The sequence below is a fragment of the Camelus dromedarius genome, chromosome 15 (assembly GCF_036321535.1).
Source record: "Camelus dromedarius isolate mCamDro1 chromosome 15, mCamDro1.pat, whole genome shotgun sequence".
In the NCBI taxonomy this organism is placed as follows: domain Eukaryota; kingdom Metazoa; phylum Chordata; class Mammalia; order Artiodactyla; family Camelidae; genus Camelus; species Camelus dromedarius.
Window position 1 is genome coordinate 28,703,605 of NC_087450.1, and position 19,082 is coordinate 28,722,686.

The 19,082-nt window shown below is 39.4% G+C and overlaps 1 protein-coding gene across 1 annotated transcript in view; it reads left to right on the forward strand.

Annotated features, from left to right (window-relative positions):
* Positions 1–16,354: 16,354 nt before the first annotated feature.
* Positions 16,355–19,082, forward strand: part of FSHR (follicle stimulating hormone receptor) — a 152,431-nt gene continuing 149,703 nt past the window's right edge. The window contains exon 1 of the mRNA XM_010984039.3: positions 16,355–16,625. Coding sequence (XP_010982341.3) covers positions 16,474–16,625 — 152 coding nt within the window. The 5' untranslated portion in view covers positions 16,355–16,473. The remainder of the gene's footprint in view (positions 16,626–19,082) is intronic.

The following is a 19,082-nucleotide window of genomic DNA, read 5'->3' on the forward strand; positions in this document are numbered from 1 at the left end:
TAGAAAATGCAAGTGTCCATGTCAACAATTGTTCTTAAAGAAAATTGTGGTTTCCCCACAAATGTGAATGCAGATGGTGTAGGCTGAAGTTTGCATATTTTTGATTGGGTAAATTGATTGCATTCACAGTAAGCCAGACTGAGCCCTTAAAGATATAGACAATTGTTCTAAAGTAAGATTAATAATTAATCTTCCTTAAATGGCATTACTTAAATTAGAACACCTCAGACTTGAGGAAGTACATTGTTGACTATTTCAACTGCCTTTTCTAGAGTTCTCCTAACATTCAAGGGTGTTTGTATTAGAGAGAGGAATAAAACCCTCTCCAGGCTTAGGGACTGACAGGTGGTGAGGGTCCCAGGAGTGCCCACTGCTTATAACAGTGCATATTAAACTTGGAGCAATCTATAAATGAGCCTGTTCTTGGCTATGCTTTTGAAGTCCTGATGGAGGAGCCAGTGCCCATCCTTAGTGAGGGGAGAGACAGCAGCCTGAGAAGTGAATTATAAGATAACATGATAATGTGGCATTTGTGGGCAGCAATGGTTTGGAGTTGAGTTGGTGGACAAAGTAACAAGTGACAACCAGTATTAGTTTGAGGGACATGTAAGCATTCATCAGACACCCCTTTGGTAGAAAAACTCGGGAGAAAAATTAGCTTTCCTATAATTTAGATCATGAAACATTACTATTGTGCACTCATTTCAGAAGCAAAATTAATAGGGCTTTCCAGTGACATTTATCATCTACACATGCCAGACACAATGCCTGGAACTGGAGATACAAAGGTACATAAAGCATGGCCTCGGCCTTCGGCTCTTAAAATCTGGTGAGTGGGCATTTGTGTGTGTACATTCTGAAGGTGTGAGGGGATGATATGCAGGGTGGGAGGGCTGCCTTTTAACAGCAGGAGGTCAGAGTATGAGAAATCATTTCCTGGTTTGTAATCTATCTGTATAAGAGAAAAGGGATCTGGTGCCTCAAAATACTCCCCCTCCGTAACAAGCCCTGGTTAACCTAGAGCCACAGGCCATGGCTCCTCAGTCACAGCCCCCGGGAGGCGGGAACTGCTGAACTGTTGTCCACTCCACTCCATGAAGTCAAGGAATAGATTCAACCAAAGAAAACAAAATGGCACTTTTTTTTTAAAAAAAGCATCAGGAGGATGCAGAGGGATAAATGACTATCTGTGAACTGAAGGCCAAAGAGAAAAGACAGTATCACAGTATCACATAATTAACTTCATCTCCTAATAAGGAAGAGGAAGATCGTACTCTGGGTACCAGCCTCTGTGGGCTTTTCCCATCAACATGGCGAAGTGGCCTTGACTTCCTCCTCAGGTTGCCTGGGCTACAGCAGAGACCTGATGGAGAATCACCCGATGCACTGTGTCTCATGATGAAAGATGATGGCTCACTCAGAGAAATCTGAAAACATGTTTCTGACTGAAGAGGCAAAGACAAAGCAAGCATCAGGTTTAGCAAAAGCCTTCTCACTTTCCCCTCTCTCTCATCATCATTCAAGTTACTGACAAGTTATTGAAAGGTTTTAAATGGCTACCACTTATAAGAATCAGAATTGACTTGGGGAGGTGGCTTCTGAGACCTTGAACAGCACATTTTCCCTTAGTTTTGGATGAGGTGGACTCTGTGAACCAGGGAAATTAGCTGATCACGGGGGCTAAGATTGTTTTGTTCCCTTCATTGCAGAAGTTCACTAAACACACAATACAAATTTCTCAAGAGATTCTGTTTCCAGACAGCTAGTAAAAGAATAAGAAAACAAATACAACTGGACCTACTCCACACTATGGCCACCAAAAGTGTATACATGGTTAAAAAAACAATGAGAAATTTCCTAACCTTCCACCTTCTTTGCACTGTTGACCACTTCCCTCTTTTGACATCCTCCTCTCCCTTTGCTCCCACTCTTTTCCAATTATCCTACAACCTCTCTGACCCTTCGTTCTCAGCTCCTTTCCCAAATCGCTTCCTTCAGCCCATTTAGGGTGATGTTCTGCCTTTCTCTCCGGTCCTTCCTCCCCCTGCATTAGTGAGCCCACACTTTTTGTTACATTTTGTTTTAATTTGTTCTGATGCAGTAGTCTCCTTGGTTCTCTTGATTTTAGTCTTGTTTCTCTCCAATTCAGCTTCTACATAACTGCCAGAGAGTTTCCAAAGTAAATCTCATCAATATTTTCCTTGCTTAAAACACTTCAAAGCTCCCCATAATCTACAAAACACAGACTCTTTGGCCAGGCACAAAATAATTTCATTATTGGGCTCCTGCCTAACCTCTCCAAACTTACCTTCTACTATGCCTTCCAACGTACATCTTATGATTTAATCATATAAAATCATTACAGCTCCAGTATTTCCATGCCATCTCTAGGGAATGCCCTCCTCTGCTTTACCCAGCCAGCGCCACTCAGGTAACCTTTCCTGGCCATGCCCACAGCACCATCCAATCCAGGTGAGATGCTATTCCTTTGTGCCCACTATTTGCCTTCATTATAACATCCTCTTGTAGTGGTCTGAATAGGATTCAGACAGGAAAACAGGCCCTCTATAATTATTGTGGAAATAAAGGATTTATTATAGGAATTTGACCTTACATAAATATGCAAGAATATGGGGAAGAGATGATCTGGATGGGGCAGTTGGAGGGTCAGAAGAGCAGTCGTTAGTCAGACTCCCTGCAGCACAGGAGTGGAAGCTTAAAGAGAAATCCAAGAAGCCACCAAAGTGGGACCACAAAAGGAACGTTCATGGAGAAGGCTCTGGAAACCGCTCCTCTCGAGGGAAGAAGCTGCCTCTGCACAGCTGCAGGCTTGATGGGTCCCCAGCCAAGCACAGAGCGGCGGGCCTGGGGCCACTCTTTGAAGACAAGCTGGATGAGGAATGGAGGAGAGAACAAGCTGGAGCCCACCAGGCACCCATGCCTCTGTCCATCACCAGAGCTGACAACAAAGACGTTCTGGGAGCAACGGATTCAGCTTCCTTTCTATCAGCCAAATCACACGCAGGTTGTTTTCTTTTTTCCCCTTTTGGAAAAGGAATCAGGCCGGGTCGTCCTGGGAAACATGGTTCCCAGAGTTGGTCAAGCTGACCTAACATGGTCCAGCACACCTCATTTGTCTGCCTCTTCTCTGGACCGTGAAAACAGAAGACAAGGAGTATGTTTCAATCCATTTTCTTTTCTTTTCTTTTCTTTTCTTTTCTTTTCTTTTCCTTTCTTTTCTTTTTTTTTTAAATTAAAGTATAGTCAGTTTAGAAGGTTGGGTCGCTTTCTGGTGTATAGCACAATGTTTCAGGCATACATGTACACACATAAATTCCTTTTCATATTATTTTCCATTATAGAGTACAAGATACTGAATATAGTTCCCTGTGCTATACAGCAGAAACTTGTTATTTATCTATTTTATATATAGTAGTTTGTATCAGCAAATCAACTATTTGCCAACAAGCGCAAGGCCTAAGATATGGAAGAGATCCAGTAGACGTCTGGGTATTGAAGGAAGGGCACCGATATACCAGAGAAAGCATTTGTGCTCAGTCATTTTCAGAGAAGATGGTTAGAAATGATATTAGGCATTCTCAGGATCACAGTCTCTCTGTAACAAGACTGAATTCCAGTGACAAAATAAATGTAGAAGGATTCTACTGTGGAAGATAAATTTGATTATCTACATCAACATGTGTACTTAAAATTTAAAGAAAATGGGCAAACGTTTTCTAAAATCAAATTGGTTTTTTTTCCTTTAATGTTATCAACATCTTCAGTTTTATTGCTTTGTTTCAGTTTTAGGGAGATCATTCATTTTTTGTTTTCTGTTTGCTGTTGTTTTGTTTTTAGGAAACTGACAATAATGTATAAGGAAGAACTACATTATACTGACAGATTTATCCTGAGGTTGATTGTGTTCTTATGAGAACATAAGAAAAGTTTGAAAAAAATTTTAAAGTACATCTGTTTTTTAAGTTTACTCTATGACTACCAAAGTTCATATCCATCTAGTCTTACCTCAGAGGAGGACAAACACTTCTCCATTAAAGAAAAAAAAAAAAAAAAGACAGGAAAATTCAGTGTTGAGTCCTCAGAAAAAGATTTTGTGACTTTATTTAATCCTACTATACCCTGAAATTCCAAGTTATAAATTATCCTTCTGGTAAAAACCAATGACCATTTAGGGGTAATGGAAAAAATGGCAATTTTTTTTCTCCCACGTGGGGAAAAAAGAGTCACTCAAGATTTTATTTGGTTGGTACCAAAATTGTGTTATGATATTTCTCTCCTTGTTTCCTTTCTCTGGCTCCCTGCGGGTCAATATTGTGTGCAATAACATGGTCAGAGTAACTTGTTTATCTGGTACTATAATTGGGATCTTCTGGAGAATTTGGGGGGGAAAAGGATTTTGAAATAAAATTAATATGTCCAGGTTCTTATTGGACTTTTACAATCAAAACTCCAGATCTTTGACTCCAAAAATTGTGAACTCCTCCCTGCTGGTCAGTGCTGTGGAGAGGTTTTATTATTCCCTCACCCTTAAAATGAAGGATGTGGTGTTATACCAGAGGTAATGTGATACCACAGAATAAAAATAGCACATGTTCTTTGCATATAACTCTTGATAAAGATATGCTGACAAATTTGACAGTCAACATGGCTACTTTGTACACTAGAATGTAGATCTGCATACATTTATAATAGAAAGACTTCAAACAAATGCTGACTTTATTGGGAATCTCTTTGAAAACCCACCCCTCCACCCATTAGGAGTAGTCTCATGGAAATTATTGAGGAGCCTGGTCTCAGAGCAAACATTATTTGGGACATTAGTGATGAAAAGCACTCATGTTTTAGACAAAGAGAATTTTCTGTCATTCTTGGAAAGATTTAGGACTAGAAGTTACTATCTAAATTGATACTGTCAAGTTAATCCAAGAAGCATTTTTCTGTTTTGTTATTATCAGACATAATACAAGACGACATGTCATTTGATCAATGATGCTGTCATGAATCAATATCCATTTGTCAGCCCAAAGAGAGTACGTAACAAGAGGATTAAGGATTGAAAAGAGGAGGAGCTTGGGCTAGAAGTTCACTGTCACACTGGAAGATGTTTCTGGAATTGTTTTTTACTTAAATCCATCTAGATCATCCTCCGTCCCCTCCTCCTTGCTTCATTCCCTCTCTCCCTCTCCACTCCTCACCTCCCCACTTTTGGGGCCCCAGACCAGCAGTATGTAATGCTGTCCAGATTGTTGCAGTGTCTTTGGTTAGATGACCTATAACAAGACACCCCAGCATTTCTTGTTACAGTCCAATTTATACATTTGAAGCAAAAATGTTCAAAGATCTTCAAGAATAAGAAGTTCTTTCATATCTGTAAGTTAGAACAGTCCAAATTCACTGTATTTTGCAGGAAGCAAGTGGTTCCCACATAGCAATGTCATTGTGACATGGCGAATCCGAGCTGCCTTGGCTTAGTCCAGGGTGGGTGAAGGCTGAGGGACTTCAGTTGTCCAAATTCCCACCCTAACATCAGACAGGAGATAACCATTGCTGTACTTCCATTTGGCTGCCCCTATTCTGAAGATTTTCTTGTCTGAATAACACAGACCTTGTTTCCATGTTAACTATATCCCTTGATTCCATACTGGTAGGGTGACCATAAACCCTGGGTGCCCAGGATAGCTCTGGCATAATTACTAACAGAGTTACCTTTCACTCTCAGAACAATCCTAGTTTAAATGATAAACTAAATGGTTTCTTTAAAAACCTCATTCTAAATACTGGCATTAAAGCTGAGCTATTTCCAGATAACTGAGAGCTACAAAAATAAAAATATAGCGTTAATGTAGGTAGTTTGGCCACAATGTGGTTGGAATGATTCAGCAGGACTATTCGGCAGAAACAAAGGAGGGTCCACAGCCTTTCAGGGTCACCAAGGGACAACAGAGGGAGGGGCTCCTCTTCCCTGGAGGGTGGCTGAGCACAGCCCAGCAGAAGGCACTGTGTCAGCCTGCCAGCTGAGCAGCCCAGCCTGCTGCTTTCGGTCCCCGCCTCCTGGGCTGCCTTGCTTTCCAGGGAACCTAAGCAGAGGTGGGCTGCCTTCAGAGCAAAGACATTTATATGTGAATTGTGGGCTTATCAGTTACCGGCTGTGTGACCCAGGACAGATCCACTTAACCTCTCTAAGCCTCAGTTTTTCTATCCACAAAATGAGAATAATCAGAGCTGCCCTGGAGGGGTGGTATAAAGATCAGAGATTCTGTGAGTGAAATATTTATCCTGGGGTCTAGTGCAAAGTGAATAGAAGCTGTGTTCTGAATTTTGCACAATTTAGTAGAGGACTCTCCACATCTCATAAATGGGTCCCTATTTTTATATGTCTGGCTCCGATCAATCCTGTGCATCAGCCAAGCCCTTGAGGACAGCGTCTCCATTCTCTGCCTTAGTTTTGCCCACAGCACCCAGTGTCCCAGAGTTCAAGGCACAAAGCAGGCCTTCCATACATTCCTGCTCAGTGAAGCAGTTGCCTCCCAAGCTCAGTGAACACGGATGGCCAGGGCCTGCCAGCTCTTTCCCTTGTCCTAGAAAGTAAGACATCAATAACCTATAATGAAAAGAATCTGAAAAAGAATATATATGTGTGTATGTATCATTGAATCACTTTGCTGTACACCTGAAACTAACACAACACTGTAAATCAACTATACTTCAATAAAAAAAGAAAAGATGAAACTGTTAAAAAAAAAAGAGAGAGAGAGAGAGACATCACAGTACCAGGGTTGCCCGAGAAGCCTGCAGGGAAGGCGATATTATTGTGAGGCAACAGCAAGGGGACCTTTGTGGAGTCAAATAAACTCTCCTTTGAAAGCAGTGAGATTTCACTGCTTCTCTTTTCTTTAACCATATTCATAATGGGATGTCGGTACTACTTTTCTTCATTCTAAAGAATGAAAACAGAAGAGACCTTGGGTTTTCAGCCGGCAGTGCTTTGTTGCTGCCAATTGACACCCTTACTTTCGTAAACAGCGCCCCTGCTCTGCCACTGTTTTGAATATGTCTATATCCTGCCTATAGGTACACAGTTAGAATGTTTTGTTTCACTGGGGGTTTGGCTGAGAGGTCCAGGTGGGTGCAGGAACCAGCTAAGTGAGAGAATGCCACACTTACTTATCTTTACTGCTAGGGACTCAGCTTAAAATCAATGTTCCCAAAGGCCCTGCAGGCCACACAGTTTGTAATTAAGTGTAAGGCAACACCTCCATTCTTGATTGTATTCCTGTGAAGTAAAGAATGTTATATGCTGTCATCTTGTTGTCATAACTAAATGTTTACCTCCTTAAGACAAAGGGCAGGATCCTAGACTAGTACATATCAACTCCTAGAGCTAAACTTTTTGGAAGACACCAGGTGTAGATTTATATTAATAGTGGCTTCACTACAAAAATTTCTGAAAATATTCATTGGCCTTGAATTTTTTATGAAACTTCTCACAATCAAACCAGTGACTAGTTGCAGCCACCACCTGTTTCCCCACCCCTAACCCCAGCCCCTGCCTGGTGTCTGAACATATGATGCATCTGACCCTCCTATCCACGCACCCCCATTCCCAAGTGTGCTCCCTTTCGATTTCTACTTACTCTGAAGCCCAGAAGTGCTGGGGTCAAGACCCTGACCCAAAGATCATTTGCAGAGACTAAGATGTGACTTGCATTCTCTCCGTTGTGTTTTTAAAAGCTCCTGAGACCTTCTATGTCTCTCTGTGGGAAATTAAACTAATGCAAGAATATCAAAAGCCACTTTGTTCAAAAGCAGCCCCGATTGCCCATCAGGCTGACAAAACTGCCTGCCCTTCACCTATCAGTAGTCTTCATGGTAACATTTTGTTTTGACCGTGTGCTTCATTTGTTATCCAATCTGTCAAGGACAAGTCGGAAGGGACATCACCCCTCTGCCCGCCACAGGTTGGCCTTGAAATCCTCAAGTCCTGAGTGGGAGAAAGGGTCCAAGAAGGGGAGACATGGGTCAGCGAAGGTCCATGTCACCAGTTACAGTGATGACTGGCTCAGGCAGGGTCAGTGGCAGGCAGGTTTAACCATCATGTGACCAAAGTCATTGGCCCACCACTTCACATACACCAAGTGGGAAATCGTCACTAAACCGATTTGCTCTTCCAGGGATGAGCTGCTTACCTTTCTTTTTCACCACAACAGCCATGAGGGGAAGAGGAGCACACATTCCTGCCAGGCTCTGCCACAGAGCTTTCATGTGTGCATCCCACACTGTCTTCACAACAGCCCTGGGAGTTCTCCATGGATGCCACAGGACTGACAAAGCTATGGATGGAGCCCGGTCTCCCAACACCAGTGGACTGCTTCTTCCTTTGCTGGCCTTAGGCATAGGTAATGCAGACTATTGGCTGTGTGGTGTCCTAAAGGATGTGCCCCTGGACCATCTCCCCAACACTCTACATACTCTGTCAAATGCCTCTCCTTAGCTTCCACTGGTAGTGCCCAGTAAAATTCCCTTCATTAGGTCAAGCACTCCTCACTGGCATCCATCCTGAATTCCCAGTGCAGGACTGCCAGGTGCAGTTGTAGAGGCTGTGCACTGCTCAACCCAAGAGGGTTCATTAACATTACAGTCTAAAAGAATGTCTTGTCTCAATATACAAAACATGTGCTATGGCCCATCAGGCCAGGTATGACTGGTTGTGGGGCTGCTATGCTAGGTTCCTATGTAGTGTCCTACCACGTTTACATAATTCCACCTAATTCTTACTATAGATTATATAATAGAATAAAATTTAATAAATAAAGTTTAATGTGTTAAAGATGTAAAATAGGAACTGTAATTAAGATGATAATATTGATAATAACATGGATTTAAGGATGCTACTTGAAAGATCTAGTGTCCAAAGATTATCATATTTTACGAAATATTCACAAACTCTACATTTTGCTCTTATCATATCACAAGGAACTTCTATACCTGCCTAAAGCTCTTACTATACTTCACTCAGGCCACTAATATTACAGCAAGACTGTATTAGATTCACATGAACAAATGAAATTATAATATGATGATATATAAAAAGAGAAAAGGAATTTATTTTTTAAAATAAATATAAACCTACCAAATATGAATTTCTGAATGGCAAATAAATATCTTTGGTCATTTTAAAGTATCGCAGTTAAAAAAAAACAGCTTACATTATTTCTTTCTTGGGGTAGCAACATGCTTAGTTAGTAATTGAACAAACTACTAAATGCTGAAAGTGAATCTTCAACATTGTCACTGTCAGTATTTCTATTGGCTTAACTTGTACTTTGGAAAACATTAAGGAAAAAAAGGAAAGATTACCTAGCATAGACTATGATGTCCTCTCTAAATGCTTACATACCTGCAGTAAATATTGGCAGAAGTGGCTATAATTACTTCCATCACTTTGCCACATGACTTTGTGTTCCTCTCACCAAGAGGTGGAGTCTGTGTCCCCAGCCCTCGAATCTGACTAGACTTGTGACTTGGCATGACCAACAGATTGCAACAGAAGCTATCTCCAGTATAAGGACAGCCTTCTCCCCAAATAGCAGATAAAGAAATGTTCTCCCGGTCACCCCAGAGACCCTATCTTCACATGACTACCCTGGAAAGAAAAGTGGTTTGGAAATTAATTCTTAAGATTTATTTATCAGCCATTTCACATTTCTGACCTGTGACAGAGCTGCCTTGGTGAAGAATTGTACACAGTTGTGTGAGAACATCAGCATCCACAGAATAAAAACTGCCTCAAGCAACTGCACTGAGTCCTCCAGTCCAATGGTGCAGGCAGGCTACTACCTCAACATTGAGATTCGAGATCTTTGTGATTTGAGAAACTTTAACTTATGAAATCAGTAAGCTAAAAGGACCCTGATTTCCTAAGAGGTTCCAAAGAGTACATTCTTAAGACAACAACCATAACCATAATCATCATCTCCTGATATTTGCATAGTCCTTAACCTCTAGGAAATCTACAGGGAAATCTGAGCAACCTGAAGGCAGTGTCAAATACAAGGTGTCCTCTGATGCGAGGAAGCACTGGCAAATGACCTCAAAAGGAAGCTCTTCCCAAAACAGAATAAGTGGAAGAAAAAGTCAACGGAAGCTAATGACTCGATAAAAAGGATGATGAGAGTCAGGTGGGAGATATTCAAGGTTAGAACAAGATCTGTATTCCACATAATTTTTCAGGACTGAACATTCAGTAATAAGGAGTTTAATTCGGGTTTATCACCACCAATCTGCTGGTAAGCTGTTAGAACCACTTTTTCCACACATTAGTTTCCCTTTTATGTTTGAGAAGGGTTTTTTCCTTCTGTACCTGATACTGGTGCCAAACATTGTTGCCACGATTGCTATGCCCAATTCTCTGATGATGGTCTGAGTAGCCACTTCTCTTCTTTCAAGGAGAAGAAAGCAAATTCAGACAGCTGCTTCAGACAGCATGCCTATATATTCACCCTATGACATTTTCTATCTAGCCAGATTCTCATAAAGTTCATAGAACTCGTGATGATGCTAAACAACCCATAACAACACCTGAGGCTTCAGCCCCTGAGATAAAACAGACCACAATGGAGCTAATTCTAAAGTGAAAATGCAGAAAAACTCTAGCACTCTCAAAGCTCTATTGGATAAAGAATGGCTGAAGGAACTGAGAATTACCTAAACAGGTATGACGATGATTCAAGAGGTACCAAATAGCCAGTGATGTGCTAGGACCATCTCTCATTCATAAGAACACATTGATAAATATTCAGGAATCTTGCAAGTTGGTTCACATCACAATGGTAGCTTGATACAAGCTATGGTGGCAGAATTTACACTTTGGAAATTAACAAATGCTACAAATAAGGAATTTTTTTTTTTTCTAGGAAGCTGTTAAACATTTACCAGCATATCTCTGAAAACAGCTGTCTTCCATTATTTCAAAACTTAAGTTTGGAAAGACACTATATTCGGTCATAAGCAAAGCTTCTCAAAGCTTTCCAATGTACTATATGCAAAGACAAATGAGAATAAAGAAACTTCTTGGAGCTCCAGTGACATGGTCCAAAGTGGCAAGAATCTAAGCAAATACTGAATGTATAAAATAATGAGGACATATAATAATGACAGAACTAAAATACTGGAGAACAAAAAAAAAATGTTTTATCTAGCTAGTGAGTAGGCTTAAAAATTTTAAATCCATGCATTTTTCAGGCAGGGATTTTCAATACTAGTAAAAATAAGCTTTTAAAATAAAAGGTATAAGCTAAGAGTATAAGGTAAAAATTTGAGAGTAACCATTAAAATTAGTAAGGAGAGTATATAACATCCAAAACAGTAGATGGAACAAAATAGAGTAAGAAAACAAAACAAAACAAAGCAATAAAAGAACCAAACACACAAAAATTCAACAAATAAAAGATAAGAAAGGGAAAAATGGAGCATGTAAAATTGTAACAAAATAGAAAGCAAGTTGCATGGTAGGAAAAAAAGCATCCATATAGATCAATAATTAAGATAAATGTAAACTATTAAGGTCATCTGTTAAAAGAGATCTATGAGAATGTATTAAAGCAAAAAACTCAGGTAAGTGGTTATAAAAGACGTGCCCAAAACACAAAGACACAGAAAGGTTGAAAGCATAAAGGCATAAAAAATTATACTAGAAAAATGTTTATCAAATGAAAAGCTGATATATCTATATTGATTCCAGACAAAATTGATTTTAAGACAAAAGACAATTATTATGGGTACAGTTAGATGCTACATAATTACAGAAGGCTTAATTCACCATGTATACATTCCATTCTAAACCTGTATGCCCAAAGTAGCATTTATATGTAAAGAAAAATATAAAGATAAGATACAGGGACAATTTGCACCATTCTAATCATGTGAAATTTCAATAAAAATCCCTTGCTTAGTTTAATTAAAACTTAAAGTGTCAGCAAATATATAGACAAGTTTAGCAAAATAATAATATGCTAGATTTATGAGACAAATATAGAACCTATTGCAAGTAAATAGATAGTACTGATTCTTCTCAAGCTCATGATTATTTACAAAATATTTACAAAAATTAACTGTACTAAGCCACAAAACACATACCAACATGTTTAGGGGTAAAAATCAATACCGATCAGATTCTTCGACCATTGTGCAGTTTAAATTGGAGGTCAGTAACAAAGAGATAAATTTAAATATCTCTGTAGTTTGTAGATTTCAAAACTATGCATCTCTATTATCTGTGAGTCAAAGAAGAAATAATAATGGAAAATTGAGAAATATTTAGAACTAAGTTATAATGAAAAATTTACCTACCAATATTTGTAGAATAGAGCTAAGGCAAAGATTATATGGAAATTTGCAGATTAAGTATATATATATATTAGAAAGGAAGAAGACTTGAAAAACTAATGAACTGATATTCAAATAAGAGGTTTAAAAATAGAGCAAAAAGAAAATAGAGGGAAAAATCAGAGCAAAATTGTCGAAAGAGAAAATAAAGATAGAATAAGACAAAAGTCAGTCCTTTGGAGGACAATTAAATAGAGAAAATTTTGGCAAGGTTGGCTAATACAAAGAAAGTGGATAGACATAAATAACACTAGGAATTTTTTAAAAAATTTTAAAACAGAATACTAAACATCTCTATGATAATACATTTTAAAACCTCAATGAAATATTCCTAGAAAATTTACAGCATAGGATTTTAAGAAATAGGAAGTTTTAATAGCCCAGTAACAAATAAAGAAGTTGTATTAATATTTAAAAATCTTCACACACATACACACACCATTAGACCAGGCTTGGATGGTTTACAGGCAAATAAAGCCATACTTCCAAGAAATAGATTATTCCAATTGGAAACAGTTTATTTTCCTAAGAACAAAATAAGATGGATTATTGCCCAACTCAGTCTATGAGGAAAATATATCCTTGATATCACATTATATAAGGACAATACAAAAAAGGAAAATTAGAAATTACATTACTCACTAAAAATTACTCATTACTAAATTACAAATTACTTATGAACGTAGATCACGAAATCCTAAATATTAGGAAATCAAACCTCTCAGAGTATAAAATGACAGTAACCAAATTTGTTAATCCTAGGATTATGAGTAGTTTAATAGTATAAATACCATTGTAACTCAGTAAATTAATAGGTTAGAGGTAAAAACAAGCGCAGAAAAGCATTTGACACTATTCATCTCTATTCATGGTAAGAAACAAATTCTTAGAAAACTTTTCTAAGATCGATAATCTGATCTCTAACCTGATAGATATCAAAAGCCTGTAACAAATACCATTTTAGTGGTGAAAAATTAGAAAACATTTTCTTTAAAATCAGGAATATTACAAGAATGCTCACCGTAACTTCTACGTATCTCTGAACTGGGTCTCCTAACCAAAGAAAAAGAAAGGAAGAGAGAGAGGGAGAAGAAGGAAGGGAAAATGAGGGGTGGCAGGAAGGAAGGAGAGTGAAAGGGAATAAGGAGGAAGGAAGAAAGAAAGGAAGTAATTAGAAAAGGAGAAATAAACTCATATATATGATATATATATATGGAATTGTTTAGATGTAGGTGATTGTCGACAGAAAGTGTAGCAAGGCAAATTGATATAAGATGAATATTCCATTTAAAATGTAATTTTAAATACTGATACTATTTAAGTAGCAAAAAACATGTTTAGGTTGTGTAGAAATAAATTTAATATATTAAGACCTTTATTGGAGAAGTATAAAACTTTACTGGAAGATATCAAAGAAGGCCTTAAAAACTTTGGTGATATACTATGTTTAGGAATAGGAAGATTTAATATCTTAAAAGGGATAAATTTTTCCCAAATGAATCTATACAAGCAATATAATTCCAAACAAAATTCTACCAGGGTTTTTTTCAAGAAGCTTAACAAGTTGACTCTAAAATTCATATGGAGTAAGAAAGGTCTAATAGGCCTGATACTACTATGAGAAATAAGACAGGTATTTTCTTGCCACAAGTCAAGACTATTGCAAAGTTTTAGTAATTAAGACAGTATGTCATCAGCGCAGAGAAAAAGGACAATGGATTATATAAAAGAGCTTAAACACAAATCTATGCAAAATAGTTGTTACTTGAGATTTGATAAAGATAATTTTGCAAATGAGAGAAAAAAAGAGCGTCTATTCAATAAATGATTCTAAGACAACTGTTTATCCATGTGCATAAAAACCCTATGCCATTGAATAAAACTGAAATTGAGTTCCCGACTCATAGCACACATAAATATCAATACCAAACAGATTATAGACTTAAATGTGCAGAGCAAAACTATGAAACTTTTAGAAGAAAATATAGGAGAATATTTTTATGGCCTCAGAATAAAGAAAGATTACAGGAGGATGAAAACATAAATTGTATATTTATACAATGGAATACTACACAGTAGTGAAACTGAATAGACTATAGCCACACAGATGCTTCTTTAAAATGTCAAGGTAGTGTAAGGTAGCAAGCAACGAAAGGTGACTTAATGGGTAATGAAATTTGTATAAAATCCAAAAACAAGCAAAATTAAGCAAGATATTGTTTGAAGATACAAACTTTGGTGATAAAATTAATTTTTAAAAACAAAGGAATAATAAACACAAAATTCAGATTAATGGTCACTTCCAGGCATAGGAACATAAGAGGGATAAAGGAGGAGAAACTAAGTAGATGCAGTGGCATTGGTTATGTCCTATTTCTTCAATTCATGACTGTTTATTATTTTGCTTAATAAGTTACATTTGGTTTACACATGTTGTCCATAAGTTATTAATACAAGATAGTTTTAAAATCTAAAGTCTCAATTTTAAAAAGATTTCTGCTCGTTATACAACGACAAATTTAATTATAACTGGAGCGCTCTAAAATCTCAGTGGGAATTCATGAGGCAGGGTTATGGGTGAGAGGTTCAACTGGTAATGAGTTCTTTGGTCACTGGAGTTAGTCAAGGAGAGGTGAATAAACCCTTTTAAATTACTGTGGATATTTTAAAGCCAATTTAAGCATTGGTTGGTTGCTTGAATTAAATCCCTTCCACATCTGAAAGGCTATAATTCCATGGATCAATCACTGAAAGAAATAATTTCACTGTTCATGTTAGCCAAAATTGTAACAACATAAAGTCCATATAGATATTGCCTGAATCTTCCAATCCTGGAGTTAGAATGAATCAGTTGCTCCCAGAAGCAGCCCGGGAACAACTTCACCCAGAAAGTCACTTCCTTCTGTTGTTTCATGTGTTTTCACTATACATCATCATTCCTTGGTGAGGGAGGGGAGAGGAAGGATGGAGAAGGAGAGATATATACATGTTTAGCATTTTCACATAACTCAGTTTATGCAACTAGTTACCTAAAGATAGTGTTGAAACTAATTTTAGCAAGTAATACGTTGTAGGCAGGATCTTAGAGAATATTCTGCCTTTGAAACTTCATAGATCCTGGAGTTGAAAGTAGAAGGCCCCTTTCCTGAAAGTGTTACCAGACGTTCCTCAGATCCCTCACCATCAAGGAGATGGGGGAGTGTCAACAAAGTGCCATCATCTCACCTACAGAGGACATTGAAAACTAAGTTAAAAGCACAGATGAAATAAATTCATTTGTGCCAACTTCCAGGAGGCAAGGGCAATCTCCCAAGCTTAGAAATGAGAGAAGCCAGAAAGGATGTGCAATAGGGGATAAACTCCTGGCACCTACTAAATCCCATCGAAAACACAGCCAATCCCATAGGTCACTCAGATTAGTCAATTATCACTGCAGGTTACTCTCAGAAGTGCCTCTTACCTATGGAACTCTGCTTGAGGCTTACTAATCCACTGACTGCCTTCTGAGCAGCACCATTTTCGGTTATTACAGCAAGAAAGAGGGTAAATGGCTATACCCAGAAATTCAGGTTTTATGTCAAGCAAGCTGGAGGAAGAGGTTGATGCCAAGACTAGAAACAGGTCACTGCCCTTCATTGAGTGACACTCTTAGTGATGTTTCACATTGTGGATTGCATCTTTTTTGGAGAAAGTCAATCATGTCACTCTTTTGAGAAGAGAATAGTGACCAACAGGGACACTTCTAGAGTGATACTAATATAAACTATTTCAGACATGCATCGAGGTTCTCTATGCTGTCCTCCTTGGGTCAGGGTGTAAGAAACCCAGTCGAGAAAGATAAGGGAGTAGCTTATCTTGTCCCTCAAAATCACTGTTGGTACACAGGAATTTTGCTATTCGTCTGGAAATGCCCCAGAGGAAAAAAAAGAAGCATCTCTTGGTGGGTCACGTGACCCTACTGGCTCCCAAGGCAGATCTCTTCTCATAAGGGCACAGTGTGGAGCCTCTGAAGTCTGGAGATTTTTCTCTGCAGATGCAGGAAGAAAGCAGGTGGATGGATAAATAAACATGGCCTTGCTCCTGGTGTCCTTGCTGGCATTCCTGAGCTTGGGCTCAGGATGCCATCATCGGATCTGTCAATGCTCTAACGGGGTTTTCCTTTGCCAAGAGAGCAAGGTGACAGAGATCCCCTCCGACCTCCCCAGGAATGCGGTTGAACTGTGAGTATCAGAGGCAGCGGGAACCACAGCTTGGCTGGTGTTTGTGTGTTGCGTGCTATTATTATTTTCACATGAGGCTGATAACTGTTGAGCTGAAATATTTCTGCCCTGACCGAAGGCTCAAATAAAACAAACTCCCCCAGCCCAACGCTCCTGCCCTGCGGTTCTCTAAGGATCTTAGTGAGCATTTGTCTTAGATGCGGCGGGGAAGGGCAGTGTGGAAACCTGAATCCAAAGGCAAAAGGAAGACTTTTTAGTGTTTTCGAGACACTTGCTCTTGGGTCCCATATTCTCTTTGGTGGAATCAGAAAAGTAAAACGAGGGAAAAGGAGAAACTTAGAAGAGTAGGATTGGAGGCAGAAAGATGGCTCCAATTTAAGTGAGCAGCACACTGTGTGTAATTCCTGAACTGAGATTCTGCTTCCTGGGGAAAAAGGAGTTGTAAGAGAGGGAAGGGATACGAAGGAAGGAAGAAAGAAGAGAAAGAAGGAGGCAGGGAGGGGAGGAGAGCTATAGGGTAATCTTTACACCGCTGGGAAGATGTGATTCCCACCTTCAGATTTTTACTGAACTACTTTAATAGGAAGTAGACAGACTTCCAGTTGGACAAAGTTTTAGATACCATTTCACTCTCTCTATTTTGCAGTTGAGGAATCTGAGGTCTGGAGAGTGAAGACAATTGCCCAAACTCTCACAATGAGCTGAGGCAGAGCCAAAACTAGGAATCAGGACTTGTGACTCACAGTCTACTGTTCTGTCTTTAAAATCCCACTTCTACTGCATTAGAGCAAGAGGAAGGCTGGACTATTAAATAGTCCAGTTACTGTCTCCCCTGAGAACTGGCCGACTGTGTCTCAGAGGCCGTGGATATCCTCAGTGTTTTCATTCCAACAGTTTTAAACAGAAGCTGCTATTCTGGAAGCCTGTTTTAATCTTGGTTCCCCAAAGCCATGGATGACTCATTTACCGCGGAAGGTGGTCATCTTTTCATTTACCAGTTACCATATCTACACTCAAACACGTTGGTGTTGCATGTCAGATTTCCATTCGGGAACAAATGGCCACAGACTGGGTTGATTCTGCTTGCTACTTTTCCCCTGGGCATCACAAGTCCTCTGTGCCTACCCAGAGGCAGCTGCAGTGGGCAGGAAAAATAACTGGCTGGCTCTGTGTTTCCGCTACACCGCCTCAGATGAGACAGTTGTGCCTGATTACAGAGAAGGATGTGCCTCTGCACAGACGGTCTGCCTTGTCAGGTCATTATAATCACAGGAGCAGGCCTGGGTGTCTGAGCTCCTGTGAGAAGTCACTTGCTCCTAAGCAGCAGTGAATAATTACTTAACCTCCTTTTGAGTCTCAGTTTCCTAACTTCTAGTGGTTTTAATACAACCTGCTTATTTGAATTGTTGTGCATACCTCCCCTGGCCCTTCTTGCCTTTTTCCAGTGTTTCCCTGAGCCAAGAAGCGCCAACAAGTTGTTAGATAGCGTCTAACTGGGCTTAATTTTAGGGTGGTATTCCTCTATCCAAAACTCCCTTCTATCCTAGACTATCTGCTTTCTGGTATCTCTTTACAAGAAGAGAGTTTTTTTTTTTTTCATTCTGCCTAGAAAAACAAGCAGCAGCCAGCTTTGGCCCCCAGTCTGTAGAATGCCCACTTCTGACTGACACTATAGCTGAGAGGCATGACATACTCCTGGCTTCAGGAGGGATTCGACAGCCTGTGACAACACAGCACCAAAGACAAAGTGCTGCAGTGCACGAGCAGGGTCAGCAATGGAGGGAGTGCTAAGGTGATGGGCACAAGGGGCCTTTAACTGACTCTGACCGCTCAGAGGTGGCAGTGTGTAGACTCTGGAATCCAAGAAACCTGGGTCCAAACCCAGGCTATGACACTGTTTTTTGCTCTGTCACCTGGGCTCTTGGCTGCATCATGGAAATTATAATGTGTGCCTTCTTTACAAAGTTGCTATGAGAACTAAATGAGACAATGAGCATAAAACACCCAGCACAAGGCCTCTCAAGCGGGGGGCACGGGGTGGTTGTTGCTGTTGTCATCTGCAAAACGCTAGAGAAAAAACACCACAGAGGGCATCCAATGATGATCAAATGAATCAATAGGTATGAGAATGTTTTGAAAAATTGATGTAAGGATCCTTATAACTCTGAGATAGTCTACATAATATCCCACTGACTTAAGAATAATCTCCTCTTCCCCCCAGTGGCTGGAGCACTTACTTTCTGTGCACTTACTTTCTGAGTAAGAAAATGTGTTCCTTTAAGTTTGCAGTATTTGCCAAGAACTCAGGGAGCAGGTTTCATTCTGACCATAGGCAAAAGAATTTTGACTTCAGACTTACCCTAGAAACCCAGCTTCACTTGGAGGCAGTCAATGAATCCAGAAAGGACCCTTTGATCTGGCTTTATTCTCCCCGAAGTTAGAATTTCTAAGAAGAAT